The 23,104-nt window shown below is 37.2% G+C and overlaps 1 protein-coding gene across 5 annotated transcripts in view; it reads right to left on the reverse strand.

Moving 5' to 3' along the window:
- Positions 1 to 23,104, reverse strand: part of SH3KBP1 (SH3 domain containing kinase binding protein 1) — a 212,161-nt gene that overhangs the window by 45,216 nt on the left and 143,841 nt on the right. For all 5 annotated transcript variants that reach the window (XM_021552924.3, XM_021552922.3, XM_077781634.1 and 2 more), the window contains 2 exons: positions 15,003 to 15,078; positions 6,078 to 6,172 (listed from right to left, as the gene is read on the reverse strand). In XM_021552924.3, coding sequence (XP_021408599.1) covers positions 6,078 to 6,172; positions 15,003 to 15,078 — 171 coding nt within the window. The remainder of the gene's footprint in view (positions 1 to 6,077; positions 6,173 to 15,002; positions 15,079 to 23,104) is intronic.

Genomic DNA, 23,104 nt, shown 5'->3' on the forward strand with positions numbered 1-23,104 from the left:
TATCTTGTATTAAAATCCCAAAAAGGGGATCTGCATGACCAAATATTCAGTGTCAACAGAAGTCCATTGTGTTACTCTGACAGAGAGCCGTATTTTTATTTTATTAAACCATATCATACTTTAACTACATAACTATATTTTTTGCATGGTTTTATTAGAAAACTATTTTCTAAAAATGAGCTAAAAGCTTGATTTTAGTTGTAAATCAAGGAAAAACAAACTTACCTGACTACCATGAAATGTGACTAATTTTTTCCTTTCTTTCATAGGAAGCAAAAGACAATCTTAAACTTTATTTTGAAAGAGGCAGTCTTAACCTACAATAATTCTGCTTGGAAAAAATCTATCTTCTTGCCAAATAGGTGTATTTTTAGTGACCTCAGATATTATCACCCTGTTGGTTTGTTTTTACCCATAGAAGCAAAAATAGTGAAAATTTCATCTTCATATGGAAGAATCAGTGATACCTACCTATTAGCTCATATTTAAAGAAAAAGAGTTTTTAATTCCTTCACATATTTCTACAGCCAAGATTTGTAAAATATGTGTGTGCTCCTTGTAATTAAAGGTGTACAGAAAAATTCAGCAATGAATCAAGCACCACAGAAACAATTTCTGGCAACCCTAGTGACTCCCCAGCCCAGCAAAATGTTCAATTGAGTATCAGCAAGTGTCCTTCTCTATCACACTGTCTGTGTCCTGCTCCTTCCCCTGCTCACGGCCTCAACTCACTGGCAAGATCCTTTAACATAGCACTTACTAATTTCATCCCTTTAGGAGCCTCCTGCATCCATCAGAGCAGCTGTTTTCCTTCACAACCCTGCCCAGATGAGTTTGCCTTGCCAATTGCTCAGCTAAAGAAAATGCTCTGGACAATTACCTCCTGCACCAGGATGAGCATTTAAAGATGTTGTAAGACAGAAACGCAGTAGAATTGTTTTGGCAAAAGGGCCATGCTCCAGTAACAGCCTATAAATTCAGTCAGGGTTAAATTAACTGCACTCGTGGCTACCCTAAGGATTGGGCAGTATTAAAGGCTCTGCATAAGGCTCTTACAGGGACAAACACACAGAGCACCACTGCAGCAGTGAGAAAAGGACATAATGAAAGAGACTACCAAGACTGAATCTCATTGAATTGTTTCCTTATACTCTCTACTCACCTGTGCCTACTTGTCTGTCTTATCACTCGACTGCATATGCTTCAGGGCAGGAAGTTGCTAAACATACATCATTTTAAATCACAAAACTTGCAAATCTCACAATAAATTATTAACAATAACACCAAAAGCAAATACAAGCTTTGTAAAAAGTGGTTGCCATTATGTTCATTTTTAAAACCAGGCTTGTGGCTCTTTGACCCCCAGCACAGAATTAAGCTTTACAAATTGCATTGCCATTAAATATCTCATTGAACATCTAGACCAGATAAATATTCATGTAAATTTTTCACTAGTAATTATCCTGTTGTGTCTTTCATTATACCAATGCAGTAACTTTACCAGTACTATTTGAATAGCATTAGCAAAATCACCTTATATATTCAGAATTAGCCAAATTGCCACTGGCATCACTGTTGTCCACTGATATTAAGGGTTCAGATGAGGATATCTTTCTATTGCTGCCAGCTTTTCAAACTTGCAATTATTTTTGAAGCAGATTATTTTATTTATCCAGACCATTTTCACTCCTGGAAATGAAGTGATCTTTACTGTCTAGAACTCAGGTGGATTAATACACTGCAATGAAGTCTTCTTTCCATCCTTGCAATAAAACTGCTTTTGAATAGTGCACAGCTGCCAGTGTGTGCTTGATGTATTTGCTTTGAAATTATGTAGCTATTTCTATTGATTCCTCACACAGATAATTTTCTGTGTGCCAGTGAAGTCTTCAGAATCCTATGCCTTTTGTCATAATTTATCAAAGCTATTAATAAATTTGTAGAAAAGTGGCTTACAATAGCTATGTCTAAGAGGGCTGGAATAAAAAGTCCTGTAAAATTTTCATGATGACAGTTTAAAATGTCACATGAATCTTCTGCTGCTTAGAAAAAAACTGTATTTATTACAAATACAATCTTCAAAATAAATATTTGAGCATGATAAAAGACCTGTTTGCCACTCTCCTTCAGCTGCAGAGTGCAGTGATTACTGGTGCTCTTGCTCATACCCAAATGCTGTCAGGAGCATTTTGAAGACACTAAAAAAAAATACCTAAGGAACACATATGTTTGACAATACAAAAATAATCTACAGTGTCAATCTCATGACCTCTTACCATTCATAATTCTAACCTTATGAACATATCTAATAATCAAAATGCACAATCATCTCCTTAACTATACAAATAAAATTAATGTATTTTGATTTTTATTCTCTTTCTTTCAAAACTGTATTTTTCTTATACTCCATTTTTGCACAGCAAAGGTACCAGATCTATTAGTTTATTGCCTTGAAGATTAAGTTTTTACCTTCTGTTACAATTCTGACCAATATTTTCAGGGTTTTTACATTATTCACATGAAATAATTAAAGAACTACCATTTCCCACTTTTATTTCCACTTATTAATAAATAAAACCTTTTCTAGGTATTTACAAGGGTATTTGCTTCACTGAGGAAACAAAGGAAAGAAAAACCTTTTCCAGAAATTTTTGGAATAGATGTATGTGAATTTTCTGCTTTTCTTCAGTCTTTTAGATATATTTTAACTAAGATGTGTTTGGACTCTATCTCATAGTGTATATTTTCCAAATAATTGGCAATTATTTTTGGTTATCAGTTTTGCATAATGCCATCCTTTACCCTATATCTCCCCAAATACACACCATTCTGACCTGCAAGTGGTCAGCCTCTACTGACTTTCTTCAGCACTTAAATAAACCTTTCCAGCACGTTGTCCATCTGAGAATTCACTTGTGATTCTGCAAATCTGTTCAAAGTATTCTTTAGCTACTTAAAAAAACCCCTCAGATATTCAAGTTCTCTTATCACAGAGACCTATTGGGAAGTTCTGACCAGCTTGTGATTCAAGATCTCAACATCCATCAAAACAGTGAGAACTTGAAACAGAGTCTGCTCTTTATATTAGAGAGATATTTTATGATCTTGACAAAGGGACTTTTATAACTAATTCAACTGAATAAAAGAGAGAAATCTACTATATTCTTATCCCTTTCATCTGTGTATTCTGTTAAAATGGTGATATTGAATTCTGCATTTACTGATTCTACACCTTTCCACAAAATTAGGTCTTCGCATTTTAAGAGGAATATTAGACTAACAGCTTCCTCACATGCCTGTTGTCACATGTGTGTGCACCTGTACCCAGGCTCTTGTAGAAACTTCCCATTTAGCTCATTTGATCTCATTTAGCTCATCCCCTTTTGTCTTAGCACCTATCAAGTGTTATCTCATCTTTGTGCTTTTAAGATTATTGTAGTGCATTTTACATTCTTATAATGAGATTTTACATTCATTCTTATAATGAGATTTCTCTCCCATTCTTCCGTCACTCATTACTTCAGCCACTCCCACACATTCTCACCAATGCTGTTGTTTTCAGATAAAAGCAATTTCAGCATGAGTTAAAATTATGAGTCTTCAATGCTCCTATGGATCTAGTTGTGGAAAAACAGACTAGGCTAGTGACAGACATTTTAGGCTGGGAATCTACATCACTTTTTGGTTTTGGTGATTTTAACAGAACACATTATTTTACGATAATGCATGTGTGGTTGTAGGAAGTACAGTGACACTCATCTGTTTCCTTAGAAGTACCAGTCTTCTCTCTTTGAGTCTAGATAACTGGGAAGAATAAATGTTGCCTAATGCTTTCCAGCATGGAAAGCAAATCTTGCAAAACAATTCATTACAAATAAATTAGAAGAAAATCTGTAATCTGGTAGCAAAGCAAAGCCATGATAATAATTTCTGAAGGATTCCGTATGTTTCTCTTTGATGCCTCTTAGTCAGCATGGCTCACTAACTGGTCATGTCAGTGTGGTGATTTGAACTCCAGGTAACTCTCTAGCAGAAGCCATTGGTGGGCAGAAAAGTGAGGCTGACTTTGTTATTGCTGACTAAAAGAAAAAATGACAACAGACATCTGCCTCAGAAGATCTGGATTAAAATAAAGTTACTGTATTATGTGGTAGAGCATAAAGGAGATCTCACTGTTTTCCAAACTCTACAGCAAAAACCCTGACTCCGCATAGCCTGAATTTTATTTTTTTAACTGTGTTAAAAACAGATGAAGAAACCCCACAAGTTTGACTTGCAACAAGGTCTGCAAAGCACAAAAGGTTCTGCAAAATGACTGCTTGTTAAACACCATTTCTTCAGTGGCTCAGATCAGTTCTGACAGTGCATAAAAAGGCATCCCTAGAGAAACCCCAGGATTCTGAGCATTGAGATCCCCCACTCTCTACAGACATGGGTTTATGTAAGTGCTTACAGACATGACATGACACAGAAAAAAGAAGAAAATTAAATAAAATGTCTGCAATGGCTTGATAGCACTAGAGAGTAGAAAGACAGGGCTAGAGAATAGAGTATTTACTGTTCCAAACCATTCTCTCTGCATGGTTTGGAAAACTGATCAATGTGGTCAAATCATCAGCTTAGTTATTATAAAACACAAATATCCTTCCACTGTGAGGGCAGAGGCAGAGGGAAGAAGAAAATGCAGAAAAGAAAGCTAATGAAATCTCACACAGAAACTTCAGTAATGCAATTGTCTTTTCATCTATGCTTGCTGATGAACATGGCTCCACCCAGAGACAGCCGTCTTGGGGAATTAAATCATTCTGGTCAATATGGCATAAAGTGGACAGGAGCAACAGCTTAAAAGCCATTTTCATGATCAGAAACACTGTTAAATACTCACATGAGAACATTCTAAATCAGGTAAAGCTACACAGCTCTACAAACAAGTTAAACAAAATTCAGTGAAGGCAAGTCATTAAAGGATATTTAATGTACACAATTTATTTTTCTATTTGCAGTTTCTCTTCCTACCAAATGCCTGATTACTTTTCTTTGGTTATATGCATATTGTTCAACACAAAGAAGATGTCCTCTAAGATTTAAAATGGCTTCGTATGTGGCAAACACAGCCCCAGATGGACTTCCCAAGATTTTGGGTTTTTTTTCCCCCAGTGCCAAATTGTTCAGTTAAGTAACAATTTCTTATGACACATCAATTAGAGAATTAATTATTTTACTTTCATATAAGCACAAACAAAAGTAGCAGTATTGTGTACATTGTTATGATTCATCTTCCTCATGGAAAATCCACATCTTTTTCTAGTTTATAGATTTTTTTCCCCCCACAAATATTTTTTTCCCCCCACAAATCAAAAACTTTTAAACAAACTGTAAAGTCTTTAAACAGGAGCAGGAAATGAAGTGCACACAAACTGTAATCTGTTGTTTGTAACATGGTGCACAGCTCTTCTAAAGGAAAATAAACTGTTTACTCATTATCTCACTCTCTGGCTTTTGAATATTTGGTATAAATCCTGGCACTGCTTTTTAATTTCTAATCTTGAAAAATGTTACATAATTTTAGAAAAAAACCACAGATGTAAAACTATTTCTTTTCTGTTATCTTTCTCTGCTTTAACAGAATATTAAGAGTGGCTAAATTTTAAATGTTTAGCTCAGTAAGTTAATTTAGGCTCATTAACTCAATCTAACACAAAAATCTAATTCCCAATTCCTACAAGAAAAATAACTCATTCACCAAAGGGAGATATTCAAAGCTGTTGCTTTCCTGGATCTTTCAGTTTATTCTGTAAGCCGCTGTGTTTGTTACAGGGATCAATTTACAATTTATGTTGATCTGGCAGCAAATTTGAGTAGACATTGGCTGTTCTTTGCTTAGCATTCAGTATCAGGGTAAGGTGCTACAAGAGGAAGGGAGATACAGGGCTCTGAAGTTGGCAGAATGTTTCATTGTCAAACTAGCATTGCTTTAGCAACAACACTATAGGTACAAATACTAATTTTATGGCAATTAAATTATATCAGTTTAAAGAACTGTATCACTGCTTATAGGAAAATAATATTGCTTTTACCTTACTGATAAGTGTTACAACATCACCTTCCCGGATTGTGAGTTCATCATCGTTCTGTGCTTCATATGGAAATATCACTTTGCAATACTCCTTGTCTGAAAGGAAGAACATTCATTGTGATAAATTATCACTTTATAACAATTGCTTATTCAAGGGTGAATAATCTTCATAAAATATTCCATTAGTGTCTCTTTGTGATGCCTTATTTCCTTGTCATCTTTCTCTTTGTATCTCAGACCTTCATAAACAACATGAAATATTTAAAAAACTGCACACTGATAAGCATTCCTACACACGTCATCCAGGGAGCCAGCTCTGTAGCCCCTAGAACCAATATCTCAAATGAAATTGCTCCAGACAGCAACTTGCCACAAATTCTTTCCCTTTATCATAGTTCCACTGGTATAGCCTCCCACCAGACTGCATAAACTGGAAGCATAAGGCACACAGTAGGTCGACATAGCTTTTCTATCCCCTTGTGTGCAAGAAAGCAGGTATTTATGAATCTATAAAGATGGTACAACAATAAATAATACATTAATAAAGGTTAATGCATTAATAACTAAACCACCTGTACACTCAGTGTAAGAGTTTTAAGAATTACTCTAAGTTTCCTTGATCCTTTCTCCTTTACTGTCTATAGGCATCATCTCAACTTCCATCTGGAAAATACAGAAGCCAGCACTCCTACTCAGAAATCATAAAAAGCAGTTGTCATGAAAAGCAGTTACTTACATGTTGCTGCGCAACAGATGAGTTTGTCAATGTGCCTTACAAATAAAAAGAGAATATGTTTTACAGCTGTTAAACTATGAATAAAAATATGTGATACTCTAAGACTAAAAGGTCTAAAAGGACTAAGTAAACTACTCTACTGTTTGTAGAATGGCATGTGATTTTGTAGAAATGTTCACCTCACTTTAAATGTCTCAGTTTTGATGACCTCTGTGTCTAGTCAACTTCCATATTCAATGCAGAGAAGTACTGGCAGGCCACAAATCAATTTGAAATAACAGGACTTATTCTTTTATACTTACTATAAAGAGAACCTGCATTATCACACTTGGGAGTATCTGAGTCTCATCCAGAGGGTTCAGCTGCCAGACACTAAGTGCCTTTTCAGACACTTGTGGGTATGTAAGACACATGCATAGTATGGCTGAACCTATGGAATTGCCAGGTCCCTCTGGTCTGACAGCTGGAGGCAATTCAAAACAAAATACCCTGGGGGTATCCCAAACAGCTCCAGATGCAAGCTATTGACTTCAGCCCCCAAGCTTTGACCTTGTGTCTAAATTTAGATTCAGGTATCAGATGTTAGAAACCAACCTGGTCAGTGCACTAAAGTCAATAAAGATCAAGTCACTAAAATGAGCAAAGCCTTGAGAGCCATTCCTGACTCCAGGAGCAGACACCTACATTTGTTTGGCTGAACCATGATTTGAACTCCCTGGACAGCAGTGACAGATGTCTAGTGGGACCACCCCCTGAAAAATCCAGATACCAAACTCAGGATTATAACCCAAATTTAGGGCTCTGACACATAAGCTCCCTCCAAACTTCTAAAGTTTAGTGAGAGGAACATCAACTGTGAAGAAGCAGCCCAGAAATGTGCATCTGAAAATCTGCTCTCTGTAAGCACTATCAGCCTGAGAAATTAAAAAGTACTAGTAACTAGTAAAAGGAAAGCTTTTTTTTCTTCAGTTCACACACTGCTACTCAGAAACAGCATGAATTTTATGTGTCATTGGCTCAAGCAAACAAGAATTTCTTAGGCTTCACAGATTTCTTATTCTGAACACAAATGTTTGAATTTACACATGATCATTACAATTGGTTTTCTGGTCATCCCTTGTATTAGGTCTGGCTGAGATAGAGTTAATTTTCTTCACAGCAGCCCACATGGTGCTGTATTTTTGATTTGACTAAAACTGCACTGATAATACACTGGTGTTTTGCTGTTGCCCAGCACACCTAAACAGCTTTTTTTTTTTTTTCCCCTTTTTCTATCCCCCAAGTAGGCCAGGGTGAGCAAGAAGCTGGAGAGGACACAGCAGCTGACCCAAGTCGAGTAAAGGGATATTCTATGCCATATGGCCTCCTGCTCATCACTAAAAATGGGTGGGCTTTGGGGGTGTTTCCATTCCTTGGAGACTGGCTGGACATTGATCCACTGTAGGTGGTGAATGAATTGATCTACTGAATGGTGATTGCTTTTGTGTTGCCTCTTTTAATTTCTCTTTCATTTATTTATCAAACTGTCTTTATTCATTGATTTTCTCACTTTCCTTGCTCTGCTTTCTCCCTTATGGGGAGCAAGTGGCTGGGGGGAGCATAGCTGCTGGGTGGGGTCAACTCACCACACCTCCTCTGGTGCCTCTGAAGAAACAAAACTCTGATTAAGACAATGAACAAAAGTTTTCAGGGAAGAGAAACGAGCTAGGGAAAAAAATCCTTTTCTCTGTTCTGAAAGCAGAGAACACTGTGAAATAAACATTTAGTAACTTTTCCAAACCACTGGGCATGTGAGAACCGCCAGGTCACATCTCAGATTCAGAGGATGAATGGGGTGTCTGACTGCTGCTTTAGTGCATTCTGAGAAAGGGTTAGGATGTCTCCTTGTGGACTTGTCTAGGATGCTCTGCCTGCTCCCTGTCTTGTCTTTGAGACAGTATAACAACATTTTATGTAGAAGCTGGTAGAAAGCTGACACACACTAACTTAGGTGGATGCAAAACAGCGTGTAGATAGATATGAGATTCAACACATTTTACACTTCAGTGGCATGCTACCTTAAATTATCATCGTGGGGTTTTTTCCTATTCTGAGTATACCCACTCTCTGAAAAGCAGCTGTGCTAAATAATAGATTCAGTGAATTAGTCCAGAGTTGATGCAGATGTAATACTGCACTAAAGAAGCTGAATGCTGCACACTCAGGCAAGTCTCTAGTTACTGGGAACAGGCTTAGCATTTCTTTTCTGGGATACAGAATGACTGGATTCTCAGAGGTAAACAACACCTGAGCCCAAGAAGGATGATTCCAGAACATCCATTCTCAGACACATACATTGATCCTCCATTCAATAACAGCATCAGCTGAAGATTAAGTGGAAAGCCAAGCACAAAGTACAGCTAAAAAACTGCAGCCACCTCAGCATCACTCTTAACAGAATGCCTGTGGTGCAGCTTCTGCTCAAGGCATGTATGAATCCCACATATTTCAGATGAAAAAATGCTTTGGATGGCAAATGCTGGCACAGGAGCACAGGGTGAAGGAACAGCCACAGAAAATGAATACAGTTTATGTACAGTGGAAGTCTGGACTTCTTGAGTACAATTCAGACAGACCTACACTGAATCACTGAACCCACTGGATCATGCAACAGAGGTCTCAACATCACAGATGGGTTGGGAACAGTGTAAGCAACTGGACAAAGTCAGCTTTCAAACTTCTCCTAAGGGATAGGTAAACCAACATGATTTAAGCAAGCAAAAATAAAGCCAAGAGAACTCAAAACAAAGCCAACAGAACTTCATATTATTATATGAACCTTTAAAATCAAATTAATAAAAGCAGAGAGGCTATGTCACATCAGGACTAAAATTGTCCTTACTCAGCAGGGCACAATACCACAAGACAATGTAGAAGCACTTAATGTCAACAGTCATGTTTAGATAGGAAGGAAGAAAAGATAAAAGAAAAAACCAATTTCAGACAAAGCATTGTATAGACCACCCTGGAATTTGCTGAATTTGGGATTTTCCAAATGAGGAAAAAAAAAAAATCAGAAAAATACTAAAAGTCAAGACAATATACCCTATTACATGCCTGGCAAATAAACTTAAGGCAAATTAAAACTTCAAACTAAGATACCAATACTCAGGATCTCTCAACTGTAGATGATAAATTTAATTTTTACATTTGATATCCAAAGCTGGGTTAATACATCACAGTTCTTCTAGAAGCCTCTTTTTCTCCTCCTGACCTGATAAAAATATAACTGTTAATAAACCCTCAGCAGCAGATATCCTGGAAATATTAAGGGAGTAGAAAAGATGATACTCATGAGCTTTTAAGTCCTGTTTTATCAATTCAGCAGTACTTTACTCTGTCAGACCACAGTCTCTCACTGCAAACTCTCAGCTCCTCCTGCCCATGGGCAATGGGCACTGCTCAAGTAACTGAGTGAATAGATATGATATAGAGATAGAGATAGATACCAAGAGAATGAGATATTTTATGGGGGTTGTTATCATGTATCTTTGCGCAACACTGTCTGTCCCCAAGTTGACAACGTGGCCTTTTTGATAAAAGTCTCAACCCCTCAAAAATCATTGCCCCAAGAGAGAGAACAACAGCAAGGGGCAGCCTTCCTCCAGAAGACAGCTGCTTCATTACCCAGGCCATTGCAAGGACAGTATTTCACTGACAGGATTCAGTGCTCAATATGTATTTACAACTGCAGGGTAAAGAGCTGATGTCAAGCTACAGACCCGCTCTGGGACTTGGGGCCCTGCAGCAGTATGGCAGGTAAATTTGTATTTTGAGAGACTGGTTAGATATTATACTGATCTGAGCAAACTCCATTTACTGTATCAGTGAACCCTGCTTCACTTCAAAAGTGTGACTCTTCTGTTTGTTTTCCTGCCACACTCTTAGGATGAGCTAAGACCTTCAAGAAGGCAGTCCACAGACAAACATTAATTCAAGCTTAAATTAAAAAGGGGACAGTGACTCTGGAATTTGCTTTTCCTCTTAGGGCAGGATGACACAATCTCTTCCTTTTACTTCTATTGTTGCTTCTTTGTACTGTTAGTTTTTGAGGCTTAAACATTTCCCCATCAGTGAAGTCTAAAACATACAGCAATCAATATGGACAATAGCACTACAAAACAAGAAAACAAGCAACAGTAAGGTAGTATTCCTTGAGCTTAAACTTCCTCTCTTTGACTATCAATGATAAAATGTTTCTGAAATGCAGTAAAATATACAAAATCTAGAGAAAAATTACATAATTATTTCTAAAACCACAAACCAGACAAAAAAAATCCAAACACTATACACAGCAGAATTTGGTTTTACTATTAATTGCTACACTCAAGACTCATAAATAGATTGCACTAATAAATATTTTCACAAAACTTAGTAAGATGTAAACTGTCAAAACACCACCTTATTAAAAAATAGAAACAGAAGTAACTGTGGTTCTATTAATACATATCCACCATGCAAAAAGATTAGTTGTTTGCTATGATCTTGGTACTCCTATGCAATAGCTTAACACAAACTTTAAATAGTGAGTGGAATAAAATCAAATTAAATGCTGTGGTTAAGTAAGCCACTCTATGACTTACTGCCTTTGCTATTTTGTTGTCTGCTTATTTATACTCCATTAGTGCAGTCTTGGTAATCTACAATAACTCTCAGACGTTGTGGATGTTTTTGTTTTGCTGAATTTTGGAATCCAACAGAGCTACTTCAAAACTTACATATATTTTCTGCAACATATCCTATTCACCACAAGCCACTCATACTAAAAGTAAGCTATTTCATAGAAAACCATGTATCTCACCCAGAAATAGGATTGTAAACACTCACACATTAATATGCCATCCTATCTACATGACAGAGATGAAACTTCAAGAGCAGAATACTTCTCTAAATGTGGGAACCCACACATCTAAACCAAACAGCTCTCCCCTTTTCTATTCAAAGATGCATTCCCTCATTCATAAAAGACTAGTGGTATTTTCCCAAGGGATCACTCAAACCCTGTAAAGATTTGTGCCTTCACTGTGCTCTTTCTTTGGGCAAAAAGTTGTCTTTGGCCCTGAAGAGTCATCTGTTTATCCCACAAATCTTCAATCTGTTTTTGGGCAGATTTACATAGCATATTGTTGGGAGATGCACCTTAGAGAACACACACCTCTGTCTTTTGCTTCAACCAACACATCCCATTGCAGAGATTAGCCCATCTTGTATGTTCCAAGAACAGATGACACATTAAGTGCCTCACTGCTGATCACTGTCCCATCACATCAGAAAAGTTACAGAAAAAAGCAGACTGGAATCAAAGTGTTAGAAAAGTCAGCAACCATCACTCCTTGATGAAGCCCCAGGGGCAGAGAGTGAAGATGCTGCTGGTACTGCTTCCCCTCTCAGCTGGCCCTTTCTCAATGCAACTGCATTGTTATTCCTTATTATCAAAGAATAACATCATCAGTCATAGAAAGCAATCAGGAAGATTAAAAACTGGATTACTCCTCTCCCAATATAACCTCTTTTTAGTAAGTAACTAAACCATAACTTAGTCATGTAAGTAACTAAACCATAACTTAGTCTATGGATCTTCTGTTTCTTGCTACTTCCTTAGAGAATGGCACAGTGTCTGTTTTGTTCAGCAGTTAAAGACCCCATGAAAGACTGGGACATTTTCATCACAGGCAAAGTACTTGAGGTCCAAGGTGGAATGATACTTTTGTGTTGAACACATCAATTGGAACATACAGCATTTTTCTGAGACTGCAAACTTCCTTGGACTGAATCCTTTATCAAGCTTGTTTGTGGTAAAAAGTAAAAATTGAATTTTTGAGAAATGTCAAATACTAGACAGATTACAGTCCTATAATCTGTATATACAGCCAAAGTCTGATCATACTCCTTATTTCTGACTATCAGGCATTAACTTTATTATGAATAAATTATTTCTCTGCCTATATTAAACACCAAACCAGACTGAAGCATGTTTCATTTGCACTGAGAGGTTTTTCAAATTAAGTGAAGGACAACTTCAGCTGAATGAAATGTGTCTTCAATGATGTCATTTGAGGCTAAGAAAATTATATATAATTATATTACATCAGACCTTCCTATAGATGTGCTTCTCTTTTCCAAGCATGAACAGAGATGCAAAGAATTCTACTGAGGCCCCAGAGATTCCAGGAAAGATAAAATAATAAATAATGCAGTTTAGTTAAAATTCAACAAGATACTGTGCAAATTAGTAGCCCACCTTTCTCACCAACTCTGACAAAATGGATGTTGAATGAAGACAGCAACAGAAGAAAGACTTTTCTGGCCAAAAAGTGTCCACGGGAAATAACAAAGAGGTGAAATAAGGACTATCCAGAGCCCAAAAGTGTTGATGGAAAAGTGTCTCTGTCATTCAGAGATGCATCACAGTAGAAGATACAGTTTTCTAACCATTGGTCAGAAGGTTTCCATACTAAGTTTATAAATGTGAAAGTTTGAACCTCCCATACCCTGGGATGGCATTTAGTGAGCAGCTTCAGCTGTCAGAAGTATGAGCTGATGTGGAAAGGAGCAGCCTGGCTTCCCATACAAGGGTTAATGCTGCAGGTGGGAAAGCCCCTGGAGCACCCTTTCTGATGGCACCTGCACTCGGGTCAGCTGGAACTGCTCAGCCTGCAGGTTGGCAAAGGTAATATCAAAACACCTTCAGGAGACTTCTTCTGCATTAACAGTTCACACATTTCTCAGTATTTCAAGTTTTCACTTCCTCAGGACAATTAAATTCCTGCAGTATTTCCCATTAGAGCCTGCTGGCATGGGGGCACAAGATAAGAGGATGTAGCAAATAAATGATTGTGGTGGGGCTAATGGACAATAACTCATAAAAAGCTCTTTTAAGCTGCTTTTGCAACTTTGAGCTGAAAACCTGTGCAAACCAGTTTGTAACCACACACTTTCCTCGCTTTCCTTTTTCTGCTGATCCATCCTGCTCTGCTTTCCTACATATGTCTGTATCTGTTTCAGTTCTAAGACAAAATGTTATCTGCTAACTATCTAAAAGGATAAACATATCAGGAAAGATGGACTGTGCAATATTTAAAGAAAATCAGCTCTGTTATATTCAGCTTCTTTTCTAAGGTATGGCTATATTATCTTCCCTCTTACTCTTTTCCACTAGAATCTGTAATATTTACTTGTAACTCTACATAAAGAAAATCAAAAGATGGGGAATATATATTTATGTTATTTGGTAAGCTAGTTACATATGCCTCCCCAGAACAGCATAGAGACATACCTGAAAGATTTAATCATTACTTTGTCATCGCTAATCACTGAAATGATGCAAAAAAGAACTGAAGGTCAGAGAATCAGAGAATAGTGAGGATTGGAAAGAAACTTTAGGATCACCTAGTCCCAGTGCCACCTGCCATGGGCAGGGACACCTTTCACTATTCCAGGCTGCTCAGAGCCCCATCCAGCCTGGCCTTGAGCACTGCCAGGGATGGGGCAACCACAGCTTCTCTGGGAACCTGTGTCAGTGCCTCACTATGCTCACAGTAAGAAATTTCTAACATCTGATCTAAACCTGCCCTCTCTCAGTTCAAAGCCACTTCTTCTTGTCCTGTCATACATTCCCTTGTAAAAATTCATTCTTCAGCTCTCTTGTAGGTCCCCCTGAGGTAGTGGAAAGTTGCTGGAAGGTCTCCCTGGAGCCTTCTCTTTGATTTCCTATACAAACTATACCATGCATAGTTTTATTTCTGCTACATAAAGAAATAAAAATAATTAAAATATTTTTTTTAAAAAGAGGAAAAAGGCAAGGGCATTCACAATGAGAGAAATTTTTCTATGACCTATATACAAGTTACAACCTGAAATCTGATCTTATTCAACTCTGATTAATTCCAAAGTATCCTCAAGGCTGAAAGTTGACCACATAATTTAACTTGATTTTTGGTGGCAGAAAACTTGAGGTAGGGTCACAAGAGCAAAAACAATTCAGAGGAATCTGTGAAACAAAACATTTTGTCTAGGTACTACCTACTCAGAGTTTATCTACCTGCATCCTGGCCTTTTTACATACATGACACTCTTTTAACCAAAACCAAAGAAAAGCATTCAGCTTGCTTTTAATAGCACAAAGTGCAAAAAAGAACCTATGAAACCTACTTTTTGTTCTGCTGTCCACTTCTATTTTTGTTGGCTCCTGAGTTGCTGTGGCTGGAGGTAATTTCTTCCCAACACTCTGAAAAAAAATAATTATTCTTCTTTAAAATTTACAGGTTCAGTAAAAGTTGGACAACATAAAAAATAATAATGGAAATACAAAATATAGGAGTAGAAAAGGGACAGTAAAGAAAAAGAGGCAAATTATAAACTATACTTTGTTACTGGGGATTAACTTTTTTAAAAATTATAAAGAATTAATAAAAATGTGATTCTTTAGTTTCCCTTTACTAATGTGTCTAACATTTTTAAATGACAACCCCTTAACACTTCCCTGAATTTCAGGGAAGACTCACAGAAGTTTCACTGGCAGATTGAATATTAAGCAATCAATGAAATGACTTAGGGAAAGGTGTTATTCAACACCAAAAGCAAAGCTGAAAGAGCAGAAAGGAACCCACTTGACTTCTGTTCATACAAGGAGTATTCATTTCAGTCATTCTAGACTGAGTGTGATCTTTATATTGACAACATCTCTTTCTTATTTTATTATTTTTTATGTATTTTTAGCAAAAGTAACTAATTTACAGTGAACTACTATAATAAGCAATAACCTGCCTCAGCAAAGCTGAAACAATAAATAAATACCATCTGCCCCCACCAAAATAAAATAGAATAAAATCAGTGATATTCATCTTTATGTAACTTCCTCTATTATTACATGCATGCTATCCCCTCTCTCTCTCAGCTTGTCTCCCTATGAAGAAAGTTTTCTATCTTTAAAATCCTAGCACTGTGAGGATGAGAAAATAAGCCTAATTGTTTCTGAAAAGCCCTAGCTACCATTCCCTGCAAGGTCTGCACAAACAGCACAAAGCTCCTCCATGCTTTCATGACCTCCTGAGTAAAAGGGTAGAGACCAGAGTGCTGAGTTCTAGCCTTGGAAGTACTGAGTACCATAAGGACCATAAGAAAACACTGGTCAATATAAGAAGCAATAGGAGTAGAGCTCTTTGAGTAGCTGAACAATTCCAAGGTGTATAAAGAATACTGAGAGCTCCATGTTAATAATATGTAATAATATGTCAAAATGTATTTATGGAAAGGACTCAAGCACACACAGGAATTTCAGGCTGGTAAAAAGAGCACATAGGGAGGAAAGATAGTTCTGAGACCTGTGCACAAGACAGCCATCAAATCCATGTTGGCAGCAATGCAGACTACGAATGGCAATACCAAAAGCATCCCTTGAAATTTAATTTGCAGTTGGAAGAAGAAACACCTGACCTTCTGATGAGCTTATAACTCTACTCAAAATCCAGAGTTTGTGAACTGCTAAGGAAGGGAAATAAACAATAACACTCTAGAGAACCTCCCAGATTATTTTCTGAGGTGGGAATTAAAGATAAGCTTTAGCTGAACCAGTGATTAGGGAGGTAACAGAAAAACAGGAGAGAACAGATATCTGCAAATTGAGAGAGGGCAAAGCTAAGAAAAGTTAATGACCTGGTTGTGCTGGAGAAGTTTAAAGTCAAGAAGGATGATGATAAATCTGAGATCTATCTGCAAAGCAGTGAAAATTGTACTAGAAGAGGTATAAGGAAGAATTTGAAGCTACCAGGCATTTGTAAATACACAGATAAAAGTACAGAATGCCTTCAAGATGAATGCAAGACTGGGAAGGCAGCTTCTGGTTCAGAGGCAAACAGGGCAGTTCAAGATAGCTGCATGTCACAGTACATGCTCAGTCATGATCAAACCTTTATTCACATTTCCACTTCATGAAATTGTTTAGGAATGTGACAAAAACAGATACTCTAAACTGCACTGCAATAAAGACATGCTCACTAAAGGAATATGAAAACCTTTTACATTAAGGGAGGTTTTGTTATTTTAAAGATCTAATTATTATGCAAGACCAATTAATTAAAGGAAATATTTTAGTAATTGCTTTACTATACACGAATCATTGATTTTATGCCACAAAACCAAACACCATATAAAACTACAGCATGCTATAATTTAACAAGCTACAGATCACAACAAAAGAATCATGGGCAAAAAGGAAGATACTTGTGCATCTTAGTGAAAAATACATTATGCAAAGCAATTTCGTAATATATAGAAGCAGATGCAAGAGCAATCCTTGAAAACATTACTTCATCTATTCATTCAGAACAAATGCCTGTGCAGGTGATAAATTAGTATTGGGAACCAACTTGTGAACAGAAAAGGGAATACTATTCAAACAAGGCTGTTCTTTTATTAGGAGCTTAAGGAGGAAAAATTCAAATAATTTTTTGTGAGGGTTGCATAGGACCCACTCCAGTGAGAAGGGATTTGTTGTGGGACAGGGAGAGGAGAAGACAAGTGGAACTGATATTCTTTAATTATGAGGGGACTACACTCTGGGATTTCTAGGGATGAAACAAGCATCATTGACAGGAAAAAGGAACAAAAATTGATAATTCATGTAAATCTGGTTTCAGGTGGACCTCAATTGCCAAGGTGTTTTAATTGTCCTGTTAAGTGGTCCTAAAGGAGGTGGGGTTTAAAAATTATTTATTTATATTTCCAATTGGTCTACATTTGCATGGAAAATGTATCACCACTTTCTAAAAACACCTACATGAAACTTAATAGAGTACTTTTTGTTCATTAGGAAATAACCAAGATAAACTTTCCTCACTCTAAGAGATACTGAATCCTCTGTGATCTGGCAAATCTGATGGTTCTGCTATAACAGGCTAAAAGCTCATGTATAGCTAAGATTTGGAGACCCAGAGCAAGCATATCAGAGCCACCAATTTTTCTAACAAGAAAACAAAAATGTGAGATGGTGACATCTCCCATATAAGCCAGAAACTTCCCTGCTCTCTCTCCAACTGTTCTATGTCTCATACTCCCATACAGGTCAAATATCTACCACATTTTTTAGTGGTAAGAACAAAGGAAACTCAACTTGAAATTTTGCTGATCCAATACACATCTGCATGACACAGACTTTTCAAAAACAGTTACTACAAGATATTTTGTTGTCTTCTTCAGTTAAAAGCCCAGTGCAATTTATCAAAACCTTCACTTCTAAAAAAAGGAAACATGGGAGCAAAGAACACCCAATATGTTGAACTGAAGATTTCAGCATAATTTTTTCTCCTCCTTTGTTCTTCCTTTACATAAGAAGACAGTCCAGGCCCTTCTAGACACATTGATCTATGCTACATTGTACTGATATCCAACTCCAGCTTTGCTGTTAGTCTTTACCTGATTAATTCTTACCTATCAGGCTCAGGAAGCAAGCACATTTTACCCCTTCGGGACACCGGCACAAAACAATACTTATAACTTGAAGGACTTTTTGGGAATTTAGACATTCCAAGTCCAAGAACAGGATCCTCAACCCTTGGCAGCAATCCCTAACATCTCCCAGCATAAACTGTCTCACTTCATTTACCTAAATCTATCATGTTGTCAACAATGTTTGGAATTAAAAGTCAAATGAAGCATGAACCAGAATGCCCATAATGGCATCTCCCAGCAGTGGCCTAAATACCAGGCTGCAAAGACAAGTGAAGTTCTGCATTTTCTCTCGAAAGCTATCTTGGATTCTTGGCTGCAGAATGGGTTCATCACCAGCAAGAAGGGCAGCATATCAATCTGTGCCCTCATATTTCTAGCCCAGTGGTACAGAGACACTCCTAAAGACTACTGTGTCCATCTGTCCTCCCCCAGCATGCTGATTACCATAAATCCCTCTTCTAGGTGGTGGCAGTGAGCCTTGTTCCACTTACATTTCTCTGTAGATATCACTCTGACTTGCTCACTCCTGTCACACAAGAAAAACATGGTGGAAACAGTTTGTGTTTTCTGACTCCAAGCCTAGGTTGGCTCCCAACACAACAGAATATGATCAACAAAACAGGCAGAATCTTAATCCCACTATTTCTGCAAGGCAAGCATAATTAGATTATTTAGCTGTCAGACACAAATTTCGCTAATCTCCTGACAAGCGCATCCTAAACATGAAAAGGGATGACGTGCCTTCTTGCTGCAGAAACAGCTGATAAAAGCATGAAAAATCACCATGATTTGGCATTCAGATATTTGGAGGGACGAGACAGATTTAGCAGCAACCTGGCAGTGTTAATGCTTGGATGAATGAAGCCAATGGAAGGACAGTCCAGCACTAAATAACCAGTTCTGTGGGCCTCGATGGCATTTTGGTACACTGCAAATCTGTATCACTGCAGACCAGTTTCTTCTGCTACTGAATTAATAGCAATTGCAAAAAATGGTTGAGGTGGCACACAGAATCAGGTAAATGGTATTACCTGAACAGTCTCATTTTCTTTCATTTATATATTTTGTCTCAACTGTAATACCTGTAATAGCAGAGAACAGCACAAGAGAAACAGAACACAAAATGGATAGTATACAAGTGAGTTTTTCTCACCTAAAGGTATGGTTGTTGTTCCCTACAACTATTGAACCCTGACAAGAGGAAGAAAAGTAAACCTGTGACCAATCTTCCTTCAGGATATTTTAGTATTATAAGTCAGGGTTTTCTGTTGTGGCTGAAAACTGACTTGTATATTTACTTTCATTATTCAGGTCTAGTGTGTCTAGAACATTTAATATGAAAATTCAAATTGAATTGTTATATGTGCACAGATAGGTCCATGCAGGAGGTTCTGTTATACTTTGCACCAAAGTAACATACTTATCCTTTGAGGCTCCTTTAACAATATAGGCTTCTTGAAGCAATAGCTTATTTACTCAGGAATGAAGAAAAAAGGATTTTCTCAGCATCATTATTTATTTTGGAAAGTGTATTGAGGTCTGTATCCTAGATAAAATGTTTTGGAAACTGCTACTTGGAATATAATTCCATGAATATATTCTTAAGGAATACATCAGACAATAAAGAATTCATAAAAATGGGCTGTATGAGCTAGAAACATTAAGCTTAACATAGTTTGTCAGTTTGAACAGTGATAATACAGCAATGTGCACTGGTGCTTTGTACAAGGGAGGAAAAGGCAGTTAAGTATCTTTTGAACTTTTAGAATTTCAGAAAACCTTAATGACTGGATCAGAGGAAAAAAGTGTCATGTTTCTCTGACCACAATACTTCCTCTTAACATTCACCTAAGTATATTTAGATGTGGCTTATATTAATGAGAATTTTCTAATATATAGCTTTATATGCAAATCCTGGGCCACTATTAGTGAGAGTATAAAAGCTGTAGCCTTCAATGTGTCTTTATGCTCTATTTTGTAACTGAGAACATTTGTTCACAAAGAAGCAGAAATGGTTATTAGAGTCTTCTAGCTCTGAAGTAACAGGACCATAAATGATCTCACTGACTATGTATAATGTTGGTGTTGTGAGGGAGAAGCCATATTAATTCTTTTTTTCCAATATTAATATTTAATATTGGAAAAAATAATATATAATAATTTCCAATATCAAATGCTTAAGGAATGTCATCAAGTCCTCGATCCATCCTATCTGTTCTGCTTTAAAATCCAAAAAAGAGACAAAACATCAAAACCTCAAAGACTTTCAGATGTCAAAATGCTCTCACTCTGTCAGAAACAAAATAAATGTCCAAGATCTCATTTTTTCCCATGCTACCAACATTCAGTTCCACATAAAGCCCTTTCTGTGACAGTATAATCAAGTATTGCTATCCTGAGGTTTCCCAAAAGGACAGAGTTAACACTTTTCTGAAGGGTCACCACATGGGACTTCAAAGAGGGTAATGGGAATTTTAAGAAACATTTATAGAGAAAACAAAAAGTCTTGCAGAAAAGTGAATGAAGCACCTGTCTACACATTTGATTGCCTCAGTCATCTACAGTAGCTTCTTCCTCTGTAACTACTTTCTTCACAGCTTTGCTTTGCTAAGAAGATTATCCATGTGCATGTACAATTATTTGTGTTTCTTAACACCAACTAGTTAGGTACATCTGCCCAATGCACTCCCAGCTAATTACAGAGAGACTCAGCTGCCAAAACTGCACACATTTCCACTGACAGCTCAGCACGAGTGGGTCCTGCTCAAAGCCTGGTGCAGGTGACATTCCCTTGGCTCAGAAGGAAAGGAAACAAAGACTGGTAAGGGCTGAGACCCCAGAGGCCTCAAGCTGGAAGACAAGAGCAGTAAATGGCCTGCCCACGTAGGCATGGAGAAAGAATCCAGGGAGATACTGGAAGACCCCAGATGATAATTCACCACTGGACCAAGAGGTGCATGCAGGGCACATGAACATCTTGTGCACAGACTGTGAGGGTAAAGGCCCAAGGATTTCTTTGTTCAGGGTCCCTCTCCAGAGGAACCCAGCTTGAGCTTAAAAATAAACCAACTCTGCCTCAAACCCAGGGTCCAAACTCTTCTTTAGTAGTTCTTGCCTTTATATCATCCAAAAGTTGAAACATGAACATCACTCAGCTCTAAATACCAGATGATGCTTCCCTAAAGAATGGTCCCTCTAACCACAGCATCAGATGTAGCACAACTCAGAGAACCTTTTAGTGGAATGTTTAGTAAATATTCCACAGAATGCAGACAACAAAGCAATTAAAGTATTTTAAGCTTCATATTACAGTTTCTTTTCTTCCACCTGACAACCTGAAAAGGGCACATTTTCACACTTTGTTCATATTCCAGCAGATTAAACACAGGTTTTTCCAATTGATGTCTATATTAGATGACACTTGAACTTGAATGAACATAGGCCTTCTGATTTATATCATATCTTTGTAAAGAAATAAGTTTTTTTTTTTAATTTTGAAAAATATTTTACCTGTGAAAGGCTTTACCCTTCTGCAGCAAGATTACAAACCCTTGTATTTAGATGCTGTGAAAGGCATATGAGCTCCTGGCATCTTTATTATCTGTCTAGACAAATCATCAATCTCTAAATAAAAAGTGATCCTCCAAATAAACATCCTCTTGCTACAAAGCAAAAGACTGAAGCCTTCATCCTACAGGAGCTCCTTGGAAAGGAACACAATTTCAGCCATCAGCATGACTCTTACCACAATTAACAAGTTTGGACAAAGCAGACAAGTCAAGAGTGAACAAGTGGAGGCCCTATAAATGCTCATGTACATCAGTCCACTGGGAACTGGCTACAACACCACCAGTGCTTTAGAGGAAAGCAATATTCAAGTAGTCAACAAGAATATGCTGCTTGAATGTTTGTTTCCAATGGCTTTTGGAATTAGCATTCATATGCAGAAAAACTACAGGTATCTGGGGGCAAAATGCTTACCAGTGTTCAATTCAGAAGTTACTTCTTGAATACAAAGAAAGAAAAAGAAAGACAAGGTGTGTATAAAAATAGCATGTCAGTCCAAATGCTATTACAATACCTATTGCAGAGAATGGTAAACAGGTTGTGATTACATTACACTACCCTTAATTCACTTGGTGCCCTAGAAATACAGCACTGATTGTCAGAGCATCTTACAGTTACTGCATCTGTCATCCACTCTCATGGCCCTGGAATCCAAGCAGACAAGCAAGCAAGCAAGTAAACAAAGCAAAGGAAACAGAACTGAGGCTCCTAGAAAAGGGAAATTTTAGAACAAAACATGATTTTTCTGGGGCTTTTTTTTCTGATTCATCACTGATGTTTATTCTTCTGATACAATTCTTTCTTACAGTTGACAAGAAGCAAAACAAGTTCTACTCATTGGTTAAAATGCTTAAACTACATCAAGTCTGAGAATACATTTTTGAATGCTTAAGGAATAGTGGCATTTTATTTTGATTAAAAAACATTATATTTTTCAAATTAACAATAACTTCTGAAATATTTAATAAAAGAAGTTACCGGTGTTTTACTTAACTACATCAAAAACTATTTGAAAATCTCATAAAGGGAAGTCCTTGAAAATCACCTGCTGGACAGAGAAGGAATTATTGGCATGTTTGTGGCAAAATAAAGAGAAAATGACAAGCCTGTACTACTTTTGGCATAGCACTGTGAAGGATTACATACTGAAGAAAAGGGAGGGAGAAAGGAAGGGCAGGATTATTTAATCAGTATGTGTTGACACTCTCTATTGGCTCAGAGTCTGTTACTCCAAAACT

This window comes from Lonchura striata, chromosome 2 (assembly GCF_046129695.1).
Source record: "Lonchura striata isolate bLonStr1 chromosome 2, bLonStr1.mat, whole genome shotgun sequence".
Classification (NCBI taxonomy): Eukaryota; Metazoa; Chordata; class Aves; order Passeriformes; family Estrildidae; genus Lonchura; species Lonchura striata.